The 23,877-nt window shown below is 36.3% G+C and overlaps 1 protein-coding gene across 1 annotated transcript in view; it reads right to left on the reverse strand.

The window, feature by feature from the left end:
- The window catches only part of VPS13C (vacuolar protein sorting 13 homolog C), a 74,335-nt gene that overhangs the window by 31,410 nt on the left and 19,048 nt on the right, over positions 1–23,877 (reverse strand). The window contains exons 18-50 of the mRNA XM_057368617.1: positions 23,071–23,263; positions 22,812–22,926; positions 22,309–22,445; positions 21,496–21,622; positions 20,744–20,861; positions 20,274–20,403; positions 19,897–19,975; positions 19,046–19,185; positions 18,341–18,494; positions 17,875–17,951; positions 17,639–17,698; positions 16,151–16,304; positions 15,878–15,994; positions 14,837–14,940; positions 14,375–14,542; positions 13,299–13,603; positions 12,853–13,000; positions 12,059–12,167; positions 11,485–11,618; positions 11,029–11,185; positions 10,282–10,361; positions 9,454–9,513; positions 8,250–8,415; positions 7,182–7,298; positions 6,560–6,663; positions 5,964–6,131; positions 5,225–5,529; positions 4,702–4,846; positions 3,420–3,573; positions 2,440–2,570; positions 1,300–1,469; positions 514–752; positions 83–312 (exon numbers count right to left, since the gene is read on the reverse strand). Of these exons, the coding sequence (XP_057224600.1) occupies positions 83–312; positions 514–752; positions 1,300–1,469; positions 2,440–2,570; positions 3,420–3,573; positions 4,702–4,846; positions 5,225–5,529; positions 5,964–6,131; positions 6,560–6,663; positions 7,182–7,298; positions 8,250–8,415; positions 9,454–9,513; positions 10,282–10,361; positions 11,029–11,185; positions 11,485–11,618; positions 12,059–12,167; positions 12,853–13,000; positions 13,299–13,603; positions 14,375–14,542; positions 14,837–14,940; positions 15,878–15,994; positions 16,151–16,304; positions 17,639–17,698; positions 17,875–17,951; positions 18,341–18,494; positions 19,046–19,185; positions 19,897–19,975; positions 20,274–20,403; positions 20,744–20,861; positions 21,496–21,622; positions 22,309–22,445; positions 22,812–22,926; positions 23,071–23,263 (4,795 nt within the window). The remainder of the gene's footprint in view (positions 1–82; positions 313–513; positions 753–1,299; positions 1,470–2,439; positions 2,571–3,419; positions 3,574–4,701; positions 4,847–5,224; positions 5,530–5,963; positions 6,132–6,559; positions 6,664–7,181; positions 7,299–8,249; positions 8,416–9,453; positions 9,514–10,281; positions 10,362–11,028; positions 11,186–11,484; positions 11,619–12,058; positions 12,168–12,852; positions 13,001–13,298; positions 13,604–14,374; positions 14,543–14,836; positions 14,941–15,877; positions 15,995–16,150; positions 16,305–17,638; positions 17,699–17,874; positions 17,952–18,340; positions 18,495–19,045; positions 19,186–19,896; positions 19,976–20,273; positions 20,404–20,743; positions 20,862–21,495; positions 21,623–22,308; positions 22,446–22,811; positions 22,927–23,070; positions 23,264–23,877) is intronic.

The following is a 23,877-nucleotide window of genomic DNA, read 5'->3' on the forward strand; positions in this document are numbered from 1 at the left end:
AGTGCTATGGATATGCCAATGAAAGGACATGCCTGCCAACAATTGTCATTATTTTTTCCTTGTGAAACACCGGTTCCCTTACCGTAGTAACATTCTTGTCTTGTTTTTCTTTGAGAAAGGCACAGGCCAACACTTTGAAGGCCTGCACTTGAGCAGTCATCCTTTGTGCAAGCTTTCCTGATGTCAGAGAGAAGTCACATTGGAAGGAGACTTTTAAGGCAGGGGCATCAGCATTGGTCAAATTAGCAACAAATACAATTTCTGGATCCAAAATCACAGCTTTTACTGTCATGTTTGGCCGTACAGATATTTCTGTGAAAATAAGTAAGAAAACCCACCTTGAATATAAAAAAACAGAAAGAGGAAAGCCACTATGTCAGTGGCCAATTTACACATTCTGAAGAACAAACTAATTTCTTAASCCTGATCTTGAAAATTTTTGGGGTGAGCTATTTTCAGAATTAAATCTGCAAAGAAAGGGAATGGGGGTGGGTGGAAATTGGTTTTACAGACCTGTTTCYGCCTTGGATTTCCCAGAAGCAACTTGCTTTAATTGGAACTGTGCAGATCCTTCAGTTGAGGATGCTGGCATTGAYTTAATGAAAACATCTGCTACTGTCAACAAAAACTCCATACTAGCACATATGTACAGCTTGTCGAGGACAGCAACAACTCCAGTTCCGTTTTTATCTTGCTTGTATCTTATATCTATCATAGAACTGTCATTTGTGTCATCTTTCTTGCCTATCATTCTGGAAAACAAGTTTAATAAGAAACATCTCAAACATCATAAGACACAGATCAAGGAAAACAAAGATGCATAACTGYCATTTTTATTCCCCATGCAATTTATAAAGAAGAATTACCACACAAGCMAACAGTGGATTTTTTCTATAAATAAGAGGGTAGGGGTTTTTCTAATAGAAGTGTAATTTCAATTGAAAATTAGTGTGCTACACTCTTGAAAGTATGCATGCAGCATGTAACAATCACACTTAAGTTTCAGTGCACACAACTCTCTATTTGAAGCTGGGTGCTCTCTACTCAGCTGTTCAACAGTTTACTGTAGTATCCAAGCCTAGCAAGATTTCTTTTTGTTTTGGATAACCTGGGAAATCAACATATAAGAGTAGAAACTTATTTAACATTATTAAAATGTTTGTTGCTTAACACAGTATGACAGGACACAACTGACASCAGGAGTGAGTTTTATCAATCCCATGTGAAACAAAGTATAGAACAAGGAAAAAGTTTTCCACTTAAGCTGGAGTTTTTCATTTCCATTGCATTCAAACCTACCTTGCAGTCACATTCTGAATTCCTTCTCTGAGATCATCCAAGGTACATGTTTTGAGTTTAACACTGATATCCATGGAGCCATCTGAAAACATCTCCCCTGCCGATGCCATGAGATGCAGTCGGAGCTCCCCAAGGCGCAGTTTGTCACTGTGCACCGAAAGCAGAGGCTCCTACACAAGGAGCAAGAGCAGCGTTAGGTACCACAGGACAAAGCAAGGAGACATTTCCCTCGCTGCTGTCTTGTGCATCTTGATCTGTGAATGCAAGGACTTGATAAGCCTATTGCTGTTATCAGTCCTCCACTCATACAAATGAGTTCAAGGAATGCACTGAGAAAAGAGAAAAAGCTGCTGGGCTGCAGTAAAGTTGTTTCTGTACCACACTGCCATTGTTGAGAATGCATGACTGAAGGATGATCTGTCTGAACTCTACACYCCTCACCAGAGAATCCCTCCATTCTCATCACACTAAGTCATCTACAACAGCACCTCAGCAATAAGTGGAAATGACATGAAGGTGAAATTAAAATAAAATCCCATTACAGTGTCTTTCTTCCCTGTGATGCCCACTGCACATCCTAAAAATTATGCACAAATAATATTCACTGTATACAAAGACATGAAGCAAGCACCTTCACATTYACACAAAGCAGACTTTATTAAGTCATAAAAACAAGACAACATAACACTTCYTATCTTTCTCTTCTGTTTTCAGCACAGAATGTTTGAAATGTTTGATTGCTCACACTTGGGGATACACAAGATCAAAGTATGGGCCATACACACCTTGGATCTACTTACTAACTCTAGAGGCACCACGCATAGAACTAGCACCATCTGAGCTAACAACTCCTGCTTTTCAAATACTCATTTTCATTATGGATAACTGTAATCAAAGCTTGAATGAATAAATCAAATGGTGGGTGGTTTTGGTTGGTTTAGTAATACTTTTAGTGTGACTCTTAGAAATGTGCACACATTTCTCAATTTAAGGACACTCACTGTCTGCCCAAGAAAGCTCAAAACTCTGTAAGGAAAGCATTACAAAGCCAAAACTTTGAAACCTCTACTATCCTTCATTCTGTCATATGAGTACCTAGGCTGCCCAACCCAACTGTATGGTAAAAGCCTTGTCACAAACCTGAGWCGTGTCACTGTTGTACAGAGTTATAGAAAGGGACTCAAAATTGAAGTCAAATTTAAGTGCTGTATAACGTTCCACAGGAGACTGAAGAGCAGAAACATCTTTTTGTCCAAAATCAACAAGGGCACCTGCCAGTGAAAAGAAGATACTTTTACATTTTTTAATGGAATTGGGCTTGGGTTTGGGGTTTTTTGTTGCTGGTAGGTTTTTGGTTTTTTTTTTGGTTGGTTGGTTTGGTGTTTGGACTTTTTTTTAATTAAGATCAGAAAATCACAAAAAGAAGAAAAGCTCTAAATCCAGAAGATTACTCGAAATAATTCAAACTTCTACTTTCATTCTATCCAATGCATACTAAAGTTATCTAGCACCAAATGGCTTAGAACCTTAAAGGAAGCTGTCATTAGCTTATTGCAGCTCTTAATTCACTTTAATAAAGAACTACAAAAAGCACCAAKTCTGCTCAAAGAGTCTGCACTACTCATCCTTCCAGTTTCTATTCACAGTAGAGCAATTCAAGTACTAGTCAAACAGAAAATTTTTGGCACTGAGAATGTTAAGTTTAGGGAAAAACAGATTTTGGCCAAATGTTAACAGTATTTCATCCAGAGACATGCACTATTTACATCAACACATGCTAATATCATCCTCTATCATCCTCAATTGTTATAAATGTGCATTAACATTCTGAGGGAGATGATTTGGCATTTTTCTTTTTGAAACACCTGCACTTAGAGTGATTAATACAGATTGAAGAATACCATATTATAAGAAATGAATCACAAAGAACATGCTAAAAAAACTTCTGTCTGTCAGGAGCTCACACTCCATGTAAGTGCATACATTCTTATTTACAACTTTTCATGCACACAATACATACATAAGAAGTAAAAGAATTCATATTGCTTCAGAAAAATAATAAATTTGAATTTGCAAACAGCCTTCTGCTTACATGTATTCAGCCTTAGAATTGAACATACCCTCAGAGACACCACAYTCATGTGGAGCTTTCCCTTTTTTAGGTATCTGCGTATCCTCAATACTCTCTTGCACAGTACTTGGCTTGGAAGCCCCTCCAAGGTTTTCAAGTAAAATTTTCATKATAACAGTTAGATCATCTTTACTGAGAGCAATCTGTAAAGTGAGAAAGCCACAAGTTCATTTTTGGTGACAGCATTTCTTCCAACACGTATGCAAACATTGAGGAGAAACAACATGCTGCTTCCACCAGAATCAAGCTGGATAGTCAAAATCATCCTGTCCAAAACAATCCARATGATTTGCCCATTTTTCCTATAGTATCATTTGTTCCTTGTTATGAACAGCACTTACAAAAAAAAAAAAACACTCCACATGATAAACACTTTCTAATGTCTAGATCTATGATCCTTGCCTGTTAAAAATACGAGTAATTGATAAATTTAAGTACTTCTCAACAATTCAGTAACCCAAAAACATGACCAGACAACATTAAAGCCAAGATTTGCTTTGTATACACAAAAGTAACTGTCCTTCAATAGGCCTTCAAAGATTTAATGAATATGTATCCAATCATAACATCACAGAATCATGAAAAAACCAAGCAATGCTAAGTGACAGGATGCAGCCACTTAGCCCAYAGTACACAGTTTAAGACCATTTTTTCTACATTTGGTTAGTTTTGCAGGCACTCCTTTAAAACTCTTATTTCTTTGTGCTTCACCAGTGCTACATTTGGCCAGAGCAAATACAAGAATAAAAAAGTAAAAAGGCTCAGGAACAAGTAAAAGTTGCCCCAGTTTGGTCTTACCCATTTAACTCTTTATGGTTAATGCAGGAAAAGAAAAAGTAGAGCCCTCCCTCTGCAACGAKAATTTTCAGTTGTCGTGTATTAGAGATAATGTTTTCATTTCCAAAAAATCTACTAAACATTGAAATAACCTGAATGTTACAGCTTAAACARTAGGAATTATTAAACCTTGGTTTTAAATGCCAACTCAACAGATAACCTCAGTGATTTTACTGACTGTTGAGTCAATGGATAGCTCAAACAGACCTCCACAGCAATAAAACCAGKTTATATTCAGTTTGCATCCAGCTACACCAAAACCATCCATTACACAGTATCAAAATTCCAACAGATCTGTAAACTGGACAATCAAGCTGGAAGTCTTCCAACACTGTAAAGGACACAAACTGAAATGAGTTTACAGGCTCATTTAACTAAGTGGAGGACTACTATGAGAATATGTGTGATGTAGCTCCYATTAATCATTATATTACCTGCATTGGTTTTAGGTCTCCTTTGATACCAATTGCTGGGCTTTTATGATACCATGTTGCTGCTAAATTTCTCTGGACAAGTAAAGTCAAACTCACAGGACACAGAATTTCAGAATCTGGTTGAGAATCTGTGGATATAATGCACCTAAAAAAAGAGACAGTGGAAGGAGCAGAGGAAAAATATTATTCATTTGCAGAATCCCAAATAATATCATAGTGATCTAGCAAAATTACAGGCATAATTAATTTAAGAATAAACTCACATGCACTTACACSTAGGTATGTTCTGTAAACAAATTCAAGTTACTGAATGTGCCATCATTCTTTTCTTTTCAAGAAGGTTTAGAGATTGGAGACCTGTGTGTCTATCCAAATGCACTCCTAAACTTAGCTTGGGAAGGATTTTTGCTTGGTTTTAGTATGTTCTCATTGTCCATTACATTTAAATAAGAGAAGAAGGTTGCACACAGAAAATGGACACACTTTTCATTACAAAGACTTTTCAACGCAGAAAAAGGCTCACCTTGATAATTTCAAGTCAGTCAGGTGCACATCCATGTTGTCAATGACTGGAGGAAGAGGAGATTCATCTGAAGACACCAGCTTGAATTCATTCTGAACTCTGATTAAGCCAAGATCAGCTATCAAAGCATTACATGAGGTGGAAGATTCAGGAATAACTATGACTGGAGCTTTCAAGTTGACATCCATGAGGAGGCGGAAGCTCTTCTTAGCAAAGTCCTTCATGCTGGAAGCAGCCATTTCTGCAGCCTGGGCAGTGACTGCAGTCAGGGCTTCTTGTGCCGCTTGGAAATTGTTTAGGAAATTCTATTCAAAGGTAGTGGAAATAAGTAAGAGTTCCATGAAAATAAATAAGCCTCTCAAAAAAAAGGCAAGTCCCAGGCAAAATGTAAATATAAGAACAATATTACAGGTGTGGTATAAATATGAAACTAATTCAACCACACTGGTTTCAAAAGAGGAAAAGGGTAAAATCATGACTAAGCTAAGACACTGCTTAACTGTTTAATGTTCAAGATACTATTAAAGCTGTCAATTCCATTCATTACTTATTTTGCCATCCTTCTCCTTATTTGTCAATCTTCTATAAGGCAGTGCAACTTAAGTGACAATTCTTCAGCAAAACCCTTCTATATGCCTGTACATCAACTCATCACCAGGTACAGGTCAAAAAGAGCTGATTACATTTTTTAAATGAAAAAAAACCCTTTTAAAGCCAAGCAAAGAACTTAATGTCTTACCAAGAGAGACATAAAGAACTTATGTAGGTAAATTATTTGAATGCAGCCCACTTTCAGAGACATTTTACCATCCACCCTTGACATATCAACGTAGGCTTCCCCTGCAGTGGCATCTGGATAAAGTGACATGTGAAATCGAAACACTTCATCTCCCATTATGGAGACAGCCTARAAGATAAAGTCCACATCGTTAATAYTCCCAGGTATTTCTGAAATAAGAAAYATTTCCCCAAGAAGAACAACTGCAATTTATCAACAGTACTTGGACACATGGTAGTCACAAAAGGAAACAGAATCACCTATTTTATAGTATATGCCTCTTCTCACTTGCTTATCCATAGCCCATTTTATATTTAACCCCTTTTAAATTTAACTAARAATTAAACATACCAGTGCAAACATATTAAAAAAGAACAACGTATTAAATGGAACAATGTTTTGCTTCTCTGAGGTAAAGGAAATTAACCAATAAATTTTGCTTAATATTACATTGTGTTTTGCATTCCCTAACACAGCAAATAAAACTATAATGCTGTCACTAAATCACTTAAACAACTGGGTCTCTTCAGCTGTTTACAACCTGCACAACACATCACCTTTTTATGGATTGTTTTTGGATCAACATTTGTAATTACAATGTCTTCGAGTCTGGAGAACACTTTAATCTTTTTAGGCCTCATAACTACGGATGCATCCATTCCTGAATGAAACAAAAGAAAGCAGGTAACAACTGCACTTCAACAGATTCCTAAGTAAACACTTTTGTAAAAAAACAAAGTCCCTGAATTAATCATTACTGAATATAAAGAATAATAAAAGCTTAGAATCCACCTTCTGCTATGTTACAATGAAAGSTAAGCCAGAGACAGAAGTCAGGACCTTACTACACATGACAAATTTGCCAACATAAATTGATTCTAAGACTTCAGTAAAATTCCCCGACACTATCTTGGATCTAGCTATTAAAAAATGGAAGTCTGTGTTACCTATAACATGGTGCCTTCAGTTCTTTTAATTTCACTACACTTAGCAAATTCCTTCTTTTTCTGAGTCAAACATGTTTTTTCCTTGTAGATCATTTCATAAAATCAAAATATATTTAAACACATTAGAGATATTGGCAGTTTCAGACCYTGGCCTTTTAGAAGTGAATGGAAGGAAAGAGCCTATTTCTGGCTACAGCCAGTTCCTCTAACATTTAAATAAAAAGGATCATACCTTGTATTCTAATGTCTGCAATTCTGCAGGTCTGATCACACACTGTGATACTGAATGCATTTAGCTTTGCAGTGAGTTTTAATTCACAGACATCACCATGGACTGCATCACCAGACACTGCATAGGAAACACAAGAGGCACACAAGGAGGTCAAATACTACAAGCCCRCTGTTTAAAGCAAATATTAGATTCRTTGTTTTGTACATACATGAACTATTCAAAAGCAACCTGTAGTTATTCCCTAGAAGGTATGATAATCATGAATCAAGATGTGAAAAAGGTCATTTATTAACAGTTTCCTTCAGGCATACAAACTGTCACCAACCAACACAGACAAAAAGCCATGAAGATGATGTCCTTTGTCCTCATTAACACCCAGTTTTCACACAACACTTGCTGAATACAGTGTACACATATTATTGGAAACACTATCTCACATGAGAAATGCTCCTCTCTGTATCAAGTAGAAGGGCCAATTTAGGCACATTAGCTGCAGCAACACCGTAGCAAGACAAAATGTAACAGCCCCTGGACTCAAGCCCGATAGTTTCAGGATCAGAAAAACTTGAATTTCACAAACACAAGAATCAACAACACACTACCTAAAAAAATATCCAGGAGTCCTTACTCCTTACGCTTTACTATTACTCTTCACTCTTACTATTTCAAGGTTACAAATACCCATAATGAAAACAAACACCCCACCATTCAGTTCAGAACTTCTCTTTGCTTCCCCAGAGGAGTATTTATTTTCAGCAATGCAAGCATTCTTCAGAGCCTTCAGTACATGGTTGTGACAATGCAACATCATTTATTTGACTTGCGTTATAAAAAGCAGACCATTAAGCAGGGAAATGTTATGTCGAGTAAGGAGAATTTGTAAAATTAAGCAACAGGAAAACTATCTGGTGCTTTTTTAACAAGATTATTTTCTCCCCACTTACAATTGTGCATACTTATTTTTCCACCAAATAGACTGTAATGTTGTCTTCTGAAAYAATATCCTTTGAAACTGAAGGTGAGATGCTGTTAAGCAACAAAAGTACAGAGTTTCTAATATGACATTACCTGGTCTAAGAGTGCTTCCTTTTTCCTGTTCTTTAATTTGAGGCTTTTGGTCTGATGATTTATCTGTACTGGGAAGACCACCCGATGGAACACTGAAGGTAAGAAAACTCATGATGGAAAGCAAAGCCTCTGTGTGAAGTACTATATCCAAACTTGAAAAGATGACCTAAAACAAGGGCAAGGAGATGAAGTAATGTTGTTATTTAGTAGCAGTTTATACCCTAAAAAGTCAGAGCTGCTGTCATAAAATCAAGGGAAAAAGTGTCTTGCTCAATTTCACAAGTGTTTGACTCTTCCATCTGAAACCCCTTCAACCTCACACCACACAAGCTCCAGAACACATGAGTGAGCCATGGAAGGGAAGCTTAAAACTGCTACAGAGGAACTGTGCCAATCTGAAAAATGAAGGGTGCTTCACATGGTTATGCTTTTTCATGACACTCTCTCTAATTCTGCTGCATTTCATTGTGGACTAGTGAGCACACAACTTCAGAACCTCATATGAAGATATTTTAGTAGATATGATACAACAACAACAAAAGCAATCAAGATTCATAACTTGCAATCAGAACAGGGAGAGCGTGAGCAGCAACTACCCTTGCCAGCATTACTTAGTGAAACCCAGCAGCAGCCACTTCAACTTCCACAYAGGGTCATAAAGAGTCAGATTAATCCCTGCTATTACTGTAAAGGAAACATTTTAAAAGCAGAATGACATGCTCATTTCAGAAGTCACTGAAGCCATGGAAACCTACCCATTAATTGTTGCTTTCAGGCTAAGTAAAAGAAGGACTGAGTGCARACAAGACCCCTAAAAATACTACTTGGACGTTTCAGCTCACATCTCAATTTCACTATTACAAACTTTAGAGCTCCGAAACACAAAGCCTTCCTTTTCCTCTTAAGTGTGTCACTTCAGAAATAAAACAAGTCCTAAAGGCCTTAGTTAAATTTTAATTTTTTTTAACTAGCTGAAAATGTACCATAAACACTTCTGTAAAGAAAAAAAMCCCTTTTTTCACCTGGATCCGTCTTTGAAGTAGTTAAATATAAAGCAGTAGRTTTTAATGATGAGAGTCAGGGTTTTGGTTTTCAGGTTGGTTTTGTTCCCTTTTTTTACTCTTCAATAAGAAGAGAAAAAGTGAGCRACTAACAGAGCTGCTACCACTTAAAAGGCTTAACAAAAAATACATCCGGTACTTACATTGATGTTTTGTTTGGTGCTTTGGTAAGTAGTGACAAAGTCTGGTCCATCAGGATCAGCCTAAAGGAAAAAAAAAAAGGGGACACCGTCTCAATTGAATTAGACAMTAATTAACAATAATTATTAACATGGAACTATTTGAATACACACACAAGAATTAGTACAATTGCAAAAGAAAACAAAGGAAAGTGATGGAGCCTAAATGACCAAGTTCTCCAATAAGGCACAAACAAGGCAATCAGAATGGGTACTCATCATGCTCTGCTCAGACATTTCATAGCACATATGTTGTGAAAATTCAACTGGCCAGTTAAAAATTTTTTTCTCATCTAAAATCTATTTAAATTGGATCAATTTATGCCGAGTACTTTGCCAGTACAAATTATTTTTCACTATGTAAAATGATGCCATTGCAGATAAGAGTAATGAATAGCCCAGTGGTTCTATAACGTATCAATTCCCAACTACTCATGCAGTTTTTAAAGGCCTTATTTTTTAGCTACCAACATATCACTCCTCAAATGCTTGTTTTATCACCTGTACAGTCACTCTTTACTTCCACAGGCAGAGACCATCCCACCTGTTAAGTTTCATAAAGGTATTCATTTGTGCTGTACATACAGAACACAAATATTTGTGTTGCCACAAATAAATTCAGCAGTGAATTTATGAAGCAAGCACTACATGGCAGCAGCGGAGAATTAAATGAAATGCTAAATTGAAAAACAGATATCTGGAAGAAGGCCTGGGTAAGTTTTAGATGCAAATCTGCAGGATAAGAAGCCTTATTTTACTCCCCATGTAATCTTACTGAAAATGTATTGAAACCTTAATATATTCCATTTTCAGAAGATGTTCATCAGTCTCACTTGAGGAATTAATAATGCAAAGAGGATCTCCTTTTGAGTCTGCAAACAAAGAAATAAAAATGTAAAGAGTTWCCACTCCCAAGCTTTACTCTACCTATGCAATGTCTCCATGCTAATGYTCTATTATACACTAATGATATCCTATTCTTGCTGAAAGAGTGAAAGCAAACAGCTATTTTCACTAAGCACGACCTTGTGAAATGCTATATTCACTTTATTTTAAACTAAAAAATTTCAACTAAAAAATATCTTGCTCCTGAAAAGATTCAAAATCAAAAGTTCTCCSCCTTCCTACCTTCAGGTCTGCACATTCAAAAGCTGACTTTTCTACTTCAGATAAACAGCTATTTCAGTTACCACTTGACTGCCAGGYTGAACTTTTACCTGATCAACCAAGGAAACACCTGCATTTCCAGTGCTGCCAGAACTGGTCATAAAGCTCAGATTCAGAAGCTCATCAAAACACACTCAACAGCTGAATACTTCTCAGGAATGACCATTCCTGCTCAAAGCAGGCAACTCACTCAAATACAGGAACTTTAACTCTAGCAATGGCAGTAAAACTTGGTATCAAGTAAAACAGATTAATTCTATCTAAATTACCCTTTTGCTCCCCTCTCATTATTGGTTTTGAGCACTATATCCTCTGACTATAAACCCAATTGTACACATTCTAATGACTATACCAGTTCTCTAAAAGACTTACCCTTTATTTCAGTGCATCTCATAGTTATTTTTTTCAGATATGCTGCTGCAGCCRATTCATGATTTCTGATTTTGGTTTCTGTTCCAAGCTGTAGCACAGTTAGAATATGCAATGGATATCTCTCCTTCTGGACCTGYTTCATCAAGGTTATTACAACCTTGAACATGGAAGGGGAAATAAGTTCAATATTTCAGTGAAGCTGCTCAGACGTTTCAGTTATAAGCAGGCGTTATCTCTTCAGCTAAATGTGAGACACAGTATTGATCTAGACATTTTGCATTTTTACAAAGGGATTCTACAAGATCAATTTGCTAAAGATTTCCCCCAAACCCTACTGTGTTCCTCTTCGTTTTTTTTTGTTCCTTAGTTAAACTGTTAAAATGGACTTTACAGCTCACCACTTCTAAGAATCAGATTTGGAATCAGTAAGAATAAGTTGTGCAGATGGATACATACCTCTTTGATTTCAAAATTAAGYAGCATATTGATTGCATCTTCATTTAATGTTATTTTCCTCATTTCAGACAGCATACCTTCTGGAATACTCTTATCCTGTATCAAAACTGATCTCTCCAATTCTTTGGTTTTACCTGAAATATTCAATAAATTGCTTAACTTATAAAATTGCCACCATTTGTTTAGCTCAAGAAACACATGCAAATCTTTCATTCATTTATATGGCTTAGATTCACCTAAGATAAGCTAGCAACATTTCCACAAGCAGAGCCTTTAACATCAGAGAATAAAAAGGAAATAGAAACATGTTCTGGCAAAAAGGTGACTCTGACATCTCAATACCTTGCTAGTTCCTTGACAACTCAGCTAACACAATTAGCAAGTTTTCTCTTGTAACATTTCCAATTTTTTKAAGTATCAAAGTATGAACATTGTCCTTGCAAAGTCAAAAAGATTTTATCACTTACACACCATACTCTCAGATCTAAATTTGCTTTMCAGATAATAAATGCTTTTCCTTACTCCTCAAAGTGAACACACTTAGTATTCATGACAAGCACATTTCATCTCTGACCTTCCTTTTGCAGTGCTGATTTTACATCCATTTGATTTTCTTCTGCTTCACCCAGGTTTTCTGTCAACACTTTGAGAAAGACATTCAAATCCTCTTGACTTAACACAACCTAAAAAGTTGCAGATAACAATTCTCAGGAAAAACACATTGTTCCTTGAACTTATCACCTGCTAACAAAGCAGAATATTGTTTCCTGGCAAGAAGAGTGCTTATTTACAGCTATTTTGTCAGCAYAATCATCCCTTCAATAACAAAATTAAATTCTTTCAACCACTTACTGTTAAAGCATGAGGAGATCAAAGGTTTTCCCTTCCAAAGCTGTATCAATATATATTGCAGCATTTAATGTACCTATGCTTTTACTACACCCCTACCATTGACATGCTTCTTCCTGATATTTTAATTCCAGTTTGATCCAAAAAGTCCCTGGTACTTTCATTCACAGTATATAAAATACCACAAAAAATAAGCATTTTATTCAAGGGTGATGGGAAGATTGAAACTGGAGTTACTAAAGCAAATATTTGCATTAATTTAAACTTCTCTCAAGAAGACTGCATTTTTAAAGAAACAAAAACCAAAACACTTTAAAAAATACTTGCTCAGAGAAYTGGACAAAAAACCATTTATGTGATCCTTTCTACACTCATCTAGTTAGGGTTAAATCCTTTGCATTGCATGAAATCCACTCCACACATACTAAAAATTTGCAGCTTGTTACCCCTTTGTGTCCAGAAATAATATAAGGGTTATTATCACAGAAAGAATTATCATCACCTTCTCCCAAGACTTACATTCATTGTGTCCAGATATCCCGTGACCTCCAACACTGGTAATTTGTGAAACCAAGATGCAGAGAGATTTCGTTTCACAGACAGGCTTAAATTAATAGGATGAAGTATCTGAATATCTGGATGTGATAAATCTGTCTCCACGGTGGTCCTTGAAACACAGGGAGGAAAAAAAAGAAAACAGTTGGGAAGTTGGAAGTCACATGTTAGATTTTCAAAGTAAAATCTTTGAATCTCAAAGTAACACCTCTTATGGTTTAAACACTTTCCTGAGCAGAAGAGKTTCTTATTTTATTACTGATTTAATTGCTTTTAAGATAACAGGCTAGCATTTAACACAAATATWTGGCATTAGCACCAACCATGATTTCCAGGCAAGTACATCAATGTCCTACAGAGTATTAACATTAGAAATTAGTTAAAGCRTTACTTCCTAAAGTGCACTGTACCTTGACATTTTCAGCTTTGTCAGCTGCACATCCATTTTGTCAATGACTGGAGGGAGGGAACTGCCTTCTGTGGACACCAAGACAAACTGGTTCTGAACTTTAATCAAGCCAAGATCTATTACTATTGCATTGGGGGAAATAGAGGACTGGGGGATAACTATAACTGGTGCTTTCAAGTGAATGTCCATTGCAAGCCGAAAACTCCTCTGGGCCAGGTCTTTCACACTGGTGGCAGCCTTTTCTGCAGCTTGGACTGTAGCAGCACTCAGTGCCTCCTTAGCTGCCTGAAAGTTGTTCAAGAAGGTCTAGAAAAGCAGTTGGAGAGAAAGATTGAAAAACTGTTCATAGACTTTCTCCTAAATTACTTTCTCATTTTTCAAACCAACCGCAGCCCAAYATCATCCACCAATTATGCTGCCTGTGTCGAATTTTCCATGGGAAAAGACAACTCAGTGCATTCTATTATAACCTCTAAGAGAGGGTCAAAGTAGTACTAACCAGTACAATCCACTTACTTTAAATACATCTCTATGTTTTCTTCTTTCGTTAACTACAAGGCTCCTTAGCTTTTAGGGATAGAATTCTGAAAGTACTTGCCCTCAGTGAATACTACTGAATTCCTATTAAAGAACCTACAGAAGGAGAGGAAACCTGCTGGTGCTTTATTGAAAAAGCCATCATTAGGGTACTTGAACACACTAATATTCACATTGGTAAACTTGCAGGCATCATGACATCTACCTGCAGAAAGATGTGCTGCTTGTGTTAGCTCTRATATGCTTGCAATGAACTCAGAATTTTGCTAGGGTGGAAAGGGCAGCAAGCATAAAACTCCCAAACTACAGCACTAAGCGTTTCTCTGTTTCCAAAACTGAGGGTGAGAAGTGACTCACTTTCACTATGTCAGTTTCCTGAAATTTAAACCGTTGCTTACCAATGTTTTTTAATACTACATAAGAAAAATTAAGCCCATCCCTTCTGTTTCAAAAACTGAAGCTACCACTCCTACTGAGGGCACAGCCTGGAAGACTCATCTGAGAATGCTACGTAAACAAACAAAGGGAAATAAGACTCACCAGGAGAGACATGAGAAATTTGTGAAGGTACACCAGCTGGATACAGCCCACTTTCAAACATACAGTACCATCCACTTTTGACATGTCAGTGTAGGCTTCTCCCTCAGTGGCATGAGGATTTAATGTCAGATTGAAACTGAAAACTTCATCTCCTACTATAGACACGGCCTAGAAAAAGAAAAAAGCACCTACCAGTCATCAGCAGCTCCCATAAAGGTACTTAACACAAAGAACTAAAGATACCATCAGCCTATCAGATTAAAAGTTAGATTGCCAGTTTTTCTAATCCTTTTAGACATCCATTCTTGTAATATGAAAATTACTCTTTATGATGTATCTTATTTGAAAATACTTATTCATGAAAAATATTTTTAGAAGAGTGGAATATGTATTATATTTCACTTTTATGCACATCAAACTAACCAAGAATCAAGTAAAAGTTAAAATCTTGTAGTTGAGTACTTTTTTATGAAGGGTCCTTGAATCAACATCTGTGACAACTATGTCTTTAAGTCGGGCAAAGAATACAGTGTGACTTGACTGAAGGCAAAGAGATGAGTCAAGACCTGCAAAGTACAAAAATAGAAACAGTCTTGCATAGCAGAAGTAACACTTATTTTCAGGGTGGGGACACCAATAGAGAAGTGAGGGAAAGTTACTAAGCTTTGAAAACATGACTACTACAGTTTTGATCAAATTTAAGTAGAAATATTTCTAATACAGATACTGTCTCAGCATCAATCATCTCTGGAAATAACTCCTATAGAAAAATACTCAAACAATAATCCACTTATTCATAACCAAGCTATTGAACGAGTTGATTGAGCTTTTCCATCAAGGAAGATGCTACTGTACTAAATTATTTGAATAAAATACTATGGCAGACATGATCTTGTGTGAATACATTCTATGATTTAGAGATGTACACATGCAAAAGACTTTATCAACTGTACTACATAATCTTGTCTATCACATTTCCTTAAATATTCACAATAAGAATGCTGACAGCTATGAGGATGGCAATTTTAGTCAGAAGTGAAACTTCCCCCTGCTCCCATCTACCCCAAAGAATTACTGACAGCCCTTCTAAGGGGTAAAACCAATCAAGAAAACAAAACCAAAACAAGGATCCCAAACAAACCCCAAGGATTAAAAACTGAAAACATTTTTAAGGGGCTTTTTATCCTAAATAATTCAGGTATACCAGAAAAATATCCAAAGCTTATAACAACATGAAAAGCCACCCATAATAAAACTCCTTCAAACCATGAACTCTAATTACCTAAGTAATAACGTAGCATGTTTTTCTTTTCTTCAAGTCTATGATAGACTTGAAGGCTGACTTTGCAAACAAGACTACAAATCATTTTTSCACAGACAACAGTAAAATACATAAATAAAAGCAGATGCTGAACACTTACACCTTATTTTTTGGTCCAATTATTAACAGTTCCTTTGAAACTAAAATACTAGAATAGTTACTACTAATAAAGAATTCAATACCTTGTATCTTGATCTCTGCAATGTTCTTTTTTTCATCACAAATATTTAAACAGAAGGCATCCAGCTTGGCAAAAAGCTTGAAATCAAACACATCCTTATCCTTGGAAGGTCTAGACACTAGAAGTAAGAGAAGGTGGGATTTTTCAAGGTACCATAAGTCATATTTTCACTTTCATCTTTATTTCTACAAAGCAAATCATGTTTCTCWGGATTTGCTTTGCCAGCATGCAACWCATCCTTCTAGAACCATCATTTGGACAATCACRACTGTACCTTTCTTCAATAGAGTGTCATCTTCTTGCTTTTCTTCTTTAGATGGTGTCTCCCCACTTTTTTCACTGCCTGATGGACTAACAGCTGTTAGAAAACTGACAGCAGACAAAAGGGCCTCAGTATGCAATAGGAGGTTCAATGATGAAAATGTAACCTGTTGAAAACATGAGACTCCATATGACCAAACAATAACTTAAAAGTRTAAGAGCTGGACAGAGGTGCAAAAGCACCCAGTGCAACAGAACCATTTCTTAGAAACACAAAAGCTGCATGTGTGACCAGCAACAGGTCATAAAGGAAAAAGTTTCCTGCAAAGCAGAAAGGAGGTGAGCTTAGAAAACAAGAAAACCTAGCAACCATCCAGCTGTTACAGCTCTAGCTGCTAACCTACAACCTCCTCAGTACAAAAACAGTGATACAAAATTAAATTTGTCAAACACAGCCTTGGGCTTGAATGCTCCTGCTTGTATAACAGAATGGGTAAATTCTGACATGTTATACATGTCAGCAGGTGGCTGACATGTCTATATTCAGAATAAGGGTATTTTTCAATAAATCCACTAAGGAGTCCAAAAGGTGAAAAAGAGCCTGCTGTGCAGTTTAATAAAAGTTGTCTACTTGAATGGGCTTSAAACTGGAAAAGGAACCCAAATGCAATTCTTCCAGATGCAGAAGTCCCACTGAAGAGTTGCAACATCAACATCTGATGATGCAGGAATATTGAGCTCTCTTAACATTAGCACAATTAATTACCCTAACATTACCCTACAGTAAAGACAGTCAACTCAACAGCACTGGACTATTAGAACTGTCATCTCCTGCTGCAGCTCTAGGAACTTATTTTTGGCAAAAAGATTACAGAATTAACTAAATTCCCAGATGAAATCTMCAGAATCTCTAAAACTATTGAGTAACAAGTGGAATATTTCAGTCTTCACACTAAAATACAGCAGGCAAAATGATRCCATAAAGGTATAAAGAGGGGGAAATACCTATCACATGAAAGACCATCCTTTGTACTTTATTTCAAGAATGCCTCAAGTCACTCTATTTCCTTAGATTGAAATCTGACTCAAAAATATACCTCTAGTAATAAAAACCACACTCATATATGGATTTAGATCACTTATGAAAGTTAACCAATGGAGTGCTGAATCCGTGACACTCACAATACAGAGTGGTTGACACGAAAAGGAAAGGACTCCACTACAGCTTCCAAYCCTGGGCCCCTGAATTTTATTATCTCTGATGCATGAGAAGATACATTCTTACAGTAGTTYGAATTTCATCCACATGAGCTAGACAGACACCTTTTCAACACAGTAAAYGGTATAAAAATTTTCAAGGACATTTCAACTCCTGAAACATCCTGCCAGAAGTCCGGTGGGAAGAAAAACAGGAAAGCAAAGCAACTCTTATTAGCTTCTCTATTCTGAGGGAAAAAAAAAAANAAGAAGAAAATAAGCAATAAAATCTGCAAACACTCACTTGAATCATCTGTTCAGTGTTGTCAAAAATCGTCTGAAACTGTGGCCCATTTTTGTCAGCCTGAAAATAATGATTTGCATGAAGATTAATATTAATTCCAACCAGKCATTCTCCTCTTCAGAAGATGCAAAACAATCCAACTAGCTCTGAATAGTAGGTTTAGGGGTATATATAGACTGCCTATTTAGAATATGTAGAAATGCTCTAAAAATAATTCTAGAAAACTTTGTGTATACCTTGACATATTGCACCTTCAGAAGGTCTAAGCCAGGCTTGTCTGAGGAACTAATTAGATGGATGGGTGCTTTTTTACCTGTAAAATACCACATGAGATAAATACAAATTAGAACCATTTCCATTCTTTCAGAAAACCAAACAATCTGTGCTTTGAATGCAGGGATTAACTTTCAGTACCATTTGTTAAAACACACTGCACCACCCAGTATGAGGCACCAGCTTCTCTTTGCTAAGTCCAAATGGTAAACGCCTTCTCCATCCAAAGACTGAGCTCTAAGCTATTTATTTATCCCATAAGCATTATGGTGAGRCTCCAAAGCTTACAAGCACTGCCAGTGGACAGTCACACACAGACTGGGAAACCACAACATTTGCATTGCAGTGAGCACAGGGCACAGGAGAGCCACAGATTGACACCAACCACTACACACACACACACTCTACTTCTCTGCCATTCCTTATTACCTCCAATTCCATAGTAATCCAAGCTTATTTTCTTCAAATAAGACACAGCTGCTAAATTATAGGTTTTGGCAGTAGCTTCTGTCCCAAGATGCATTACATCRAACACTAGTACTGTTTCCTCAGTTTCCTTTTGCCTGGTGAGTTCTACTAAAACCTGGATGAGTAAGAAATACAGTTATACTATCTTTTCACATTTAGTACTCTCACCATTTAAACCAATAGCCAAAGAAGTGCAAAATGAATCCCCTCCCTGCTTTGTTGGAAGCATAATTTTTATTATAGACTTTAGAGCATAAAAATAGAAAGGAAAAGTAATTGTTTGATTGTGAAAGATATAAATATAAAAAAATATTTGGGGATTCCCTCTTTGCAAGAGACCTGCCTGGGTAATGGCTTCAGTGCTAAATTCCCACTCCCAACCCTCTACTATGACTTAGTACTATTTTTTYCTACTAAAATACTCCAATATGGGAATTTTTTTTTTTTAGATGCGTATTTATCTGCATGTATGCATTATGTTTTCTTTGTATGCATCACAGACAGACAAGAAATAAATCCTATGAATAAAAATATGTATGCTTATACGTGTATCTCTTTGTTTGGTGATTTGGTTTTCCATCCACTAATCTGGAGAGCTTGTAAATGAGTATTACATTTTTTTAAGACATATTCTTTAGGCAGATGAAAATAGAATTACAGACATACTTCTTTAATTTCAAACTTCAGCTGAAGATCTGTCAGTTCCTCCTGAGCAGGTTCCTCTTTTCTTATTTCTTCTCCTTTAATTACTGAACTSTCAGTTGGTTCAGAGCTTTCCTCAAAATCGAAATATTCTTCTTCAGAATCTACAGAAGTGAAATGACTTCCTCAATAAATGGTTTCCTGAAATGGGTAAATATCCCACTCTCTCTTTCCCATTCCAATTGCATTTTTAACTGCACAAGCAGTGTAAACCTAACCTGACACAGTATACTTTACCTCTATAGTGCTCTCTTACCCACTGGATGAGAAGTGAACAAAATTAAAGCCCTATTAAGGACAGCACRAGAGTCGAGAGGCATCATTAGACATTCAAGAACATGTTATAAAGTAATAAGGGAGGCTCCAGGAAACAAATATCCCAGGTTTCTGGATAGGAAAGTTTTCCTCTAGAACAGCCATAGAAATAAATGCTCAAATCCACAGTGTCAATACAGTAATTTCTAAGTAATGTGTTATTCTAGTTCTGCCTTTTCCAAAAAGGGACAGCTTTGCTAATGCAAAGCAGTCAGAACAACCTAATACAGTTGATATTCATAGGTCACTCATTTGAAAAGGTTACTTATGCATAACATTGATTACCAAAACAAAGCAGGTTTGATTTTTGGAAAAAGTTTATTCTGAGGTAACATCAGCATCTTAATCAAATCTTCTTATGCACTTGAGGGTAGACATGACCTATCATGCTCATCTCTGCTGTCCTTACATGTTTTAACATCAATAACAACATGAAAATATTAGCTATTTCCTAAGTTATGTCCTGCTACCTTTACAAAGACACATCTGGAGCTTCTTACCTGACACCATTTCTGCCAGCAGCTGGGGTGTATCAAGTAACCCTTTACCAACAACAGGAATTGTGGGTATAGCTGGTACCTGGAGGGAAGGAAAGGAGAAAAATAAYCAACACAGTATTTTGAAGTTTACATAACTGTGTATGTTCCTGCTTTCTACTGATGATGAATGTTCCACAATGCCTCCCCCACACTCTGCAAAGCCAGCTCTGCCAACACGTCTAGTGAAACCAGCAGGACAATGACAAAGGCTCCACCAGCCTCGTCTGAGGAAACCCAGAATGGGTCTCATAGTAATTCAGTGAAGACATTAGTGATGTTTTTTGGGTTTTGGTTTGTTTGGGGTTACTTTTGGGCTTTCTTAGTTGCAGTCAGCTTACCCTTGTGCTTGGAATTGACATAGATGACTTCTGAGGCAGTGGAATGCTATCAATTAGATCAAAGATTGCCTTGATTTTCTGGTCGGAGAGTCTGACATGCACCAAAGGAAGTCCTCCTGACACTTTAAACCTTTTTTTGAAAAAACAAACTGATTAAACTCCTATACAAAAAGGTACTAATTCTTGATTTAAATCTTACCAATATGGATATTCACATATAAAGATCACACCACAGTAAAGCCAGGGATTCTGCGTTAAAACAGGGCTTGGACTTAATTTAAGCAGTAGTTAGTAAACAGCAAAGGATTCAGGGAACCAAAAAAGATTTTGCCAACAGTGGTAACCTATTTCTATTTCTTAGTTAACACCTTTAAAGTACAAAGTGAAACAGAACCTTCGGAGAAAATGCATTTTCTTTTCTTTAAGCACACGGTAATAATAAACCTTTTTAATAAATATTAATATACTACCTTGGCATCCTGGAATCTCTTTCCACCATTGATTTTGCCAACTGTACATGAATATCCATAGGCTGCAAAACGTGCAAAGTTGATGGATGTTTAAAACGAGCCTTCTTCCAGTCTTCACCTGAAAAYGTCCAGTAAATTTAATGAAAAAAAGCATCACTTGCTAATTGTTTTAATTATGGCATCATAAAAGTAACATAAATGCTATCACTAGGATGGTAAAGAAACCCACTCACTAACTAGAGAAACTCAAAACAACATGGGTAAGRTATTTTGAGAGCTTTTAATCCCATTTGTGACCACTACTGCCTTAGTGGCCTTAAKCCCAAYTCTACAYKACCAGATGTATTTACACTGAACCCKTGAAAAACAYGTGGATAGACAGAGMTAAAGATAAAACAGCAACCTAACACATTGATTACACAAATTTAAGTTCAAGTGAAGTACTAAGGCAAATTTTTAGCTGCACTTTTCMTGCATATGATGGAAAACACAACAGTTCTATTCATTTACATCCCCTGCTACCATCAAAGCAGAGGTGATGCATCAGMCCAAACAAAAAGTGAGCAGCTGTTTGAGGAGAAACAATTCAATTTTTTTCAGTTTGACACCACACATGCATATTATAACCTATATTTTCATTAACTAATGATTTCAGTTTGTCTTTTTTTCTTWAAAAAATAGATTATTTCATTCTTACAGGTAGGTAGCCTTTGATACTCTTTTGCATTAACAGTAGCTGTGTTGTTTGTTACCTGTTCTTCCAAAAAGAAGTTGCACATTTTTAATTTTCACATCAAATTTGTCATAAGCTTTGTCCATAATCTCCTCTAAAGATGAAAAGGTAGAAGCTTCACTACTGCCTTGATTTATGCTGTTCAGCTAAACACACAACAAATAAGATAAAGATAAATCTTTAACACAGGCATGTTCTAGTGAAGATGAAAAGATGATTCATAGGAGTTAATAATTGACATTTGGACTCTTACARAGAAAATATCTTGAATCATTTCCCACTTATTCTTGATAAGTAGTTTTTGCTTTTGTTATTACTTCTATCAATCCACTTAATTCAAGCTAAGCAAAAAGAATTTTTTTTCATTAGTTATAATTTTACTTATGGAATACAACTAAAATAAATATTTAATTACTCATTAAATCAARTTAAATGATTGCAATATTTCAATTTTATAGAAACAAGTGTAACAATTTTCAAACTTCAAGAGAAAAAGTGTATTCTCTTTTGTTAATAAAAGGCYATCATTTCACAARAAAGAAAACAAAAGTTCATGTACTCTGTTGAAGAGATTAAAGATACCAAATGTTAAGGGATTACAATAATGATTACAATATGAACATGTTTGCTGGGGAGGATTAACAAGTATGTCAAAGATCACCTAGCAACTCTGACTGACCCAAATCTATTTGGAAAGAAATACAGCAAGCTCAAAATACAATCACACAGATGATCACCTTGCCTTCTGAAAGCAAGATGGTTCCAGATGATAGCAGTTAAAAGAGAATTTTACTTCTCTTAAAAGAGCTTATAAGAGAGGTCATTTATATACCTGAAATGTACCAAAGTCCAARATCAGCAAATCTGAATTTTCATGGTAAAAACCTGTCTGTGGAACCACAAGGTAGGAAGGCTTCAGATTAATCTTCAAGTCAAGGACTTTCCTCATTTCGATAATATGAACTAATCCTTAAACAAAAAGGAAAGGACATTGAAATGTAAATGCTATTCACAAGTGAAACAACTGTGCCAGTCAACACAAGATGATGCTATTTGAAAGATAAAGCCTCCTGAGCCAAGATTTACTTTTGTAGCATYCTATATATTTCACTAAACTCAATGCTCCTTCCCACAAAACATCCACTAAATTTCCAAGTAACCAAGTGAGACAAAATGAACTCTATCCCAGTTGAAACCAGTGCACCAACTCAAAGAAAAAGCTCAATCATATCACCTGGACGCCAATCAAAACACAAGCCAAGTGTTTAGGTTAGTCTATTGAAACATTTTAACACATTCAAGGTTGACCTTCATTGAGACTTGTTACTATCTTACCTGTAGCAGTTCTTTCCTTGATTTCCTCCAGCTTCATTAATGTGGCTGTTGTTAATCTTTCAAGATCCATTCCCTTACTTGTCTGAAAGAATTCTACCATTGCATTTATTGTTCTCTAAAAAACAATTTTTTTTAAAAAAAAGAAGAATTAGCAATATACATATAAGTCACTCAATAAAAAACTCAAAAGCACAGCACAAAAAGAGTAACAGCAGAGAAAGAGTAACAGAAAGAGCTGACGGTTTTGGTTACTACTCACTGCATCATATTTGATTTCCACAGGCTGTGATTCAATGGTAAGGCTCTGGTCTGCTGTACTGTCCTCTGGATTGACATTAAACTCTATCTGAAGCAGAGAGGACCTGCTGTCCCCTATGGAAGCCACAAGAGACGGGACAATGTTTTCTTGTCTCAGGCCTGTAACATACCAGTTTTCAAGCTTGGCTTCAACCCTAAAGACAATGAATAGTAAAAATRCCTAATTAGGTTAAGGCTAGAATCAATTGAAAGAGAAAAGAAAGGCAGAATATTTAAGTTACATAAATAAAAAGTGCAGGAACATTAACTACTATGTAAGGATTTGCAAAGCAATTACAGACTTTTTTGGTACAAATGGGAATTCTGCACTGACAACTGCCCCGACAATAGTGAGGAGTCTGCAGGAAAACACCTTTGAAGAAAGCCATTGAACACCACCAAACCTCACCACCAAACCTCACCACCTTCATTCATTACTAGAGTAGCTATCAAATAAGAAATTGATTTTCAGGGCCTGTGTCTCCACCACTGAAATCCCTGACTTTGGGAGGCATCATAGATTGGCCATATCACATGCCTGGCTCTACTGTGATAACTTAATTACCTTTGCTACAGAAGCCTAACATTACTGAGAGTATGTGTTCTACTGCTTCAGTCTTGCAAACTAAATTATATGGCAAGCATTYATGTGAAATAATGTCAAAGCTGTTTTTGTTTCCATGCAGCATTCAAGCTGAAAATTACCCACAATGGTTTTCACCACAAATATTTCAAGAGTCGGTGACTGAGCTGGTGATTTTATGCATGA

Source organism: Malurus melanocephalus, unplaced genomic scaffold (assembly GCF_030028575.1).
Source record: "Malurus melanocephalus ecotype Western Australia unplaced genomic scaffold, MMel_1.1 scaffold_96, whole genome shotgun sequence".
NCBI classification, from domain to species: Eukaryota; Metazoa; Chordata; class Aves; order Passeriformes; family Maluridae; genus Malurus; species Malurus melanocephalus.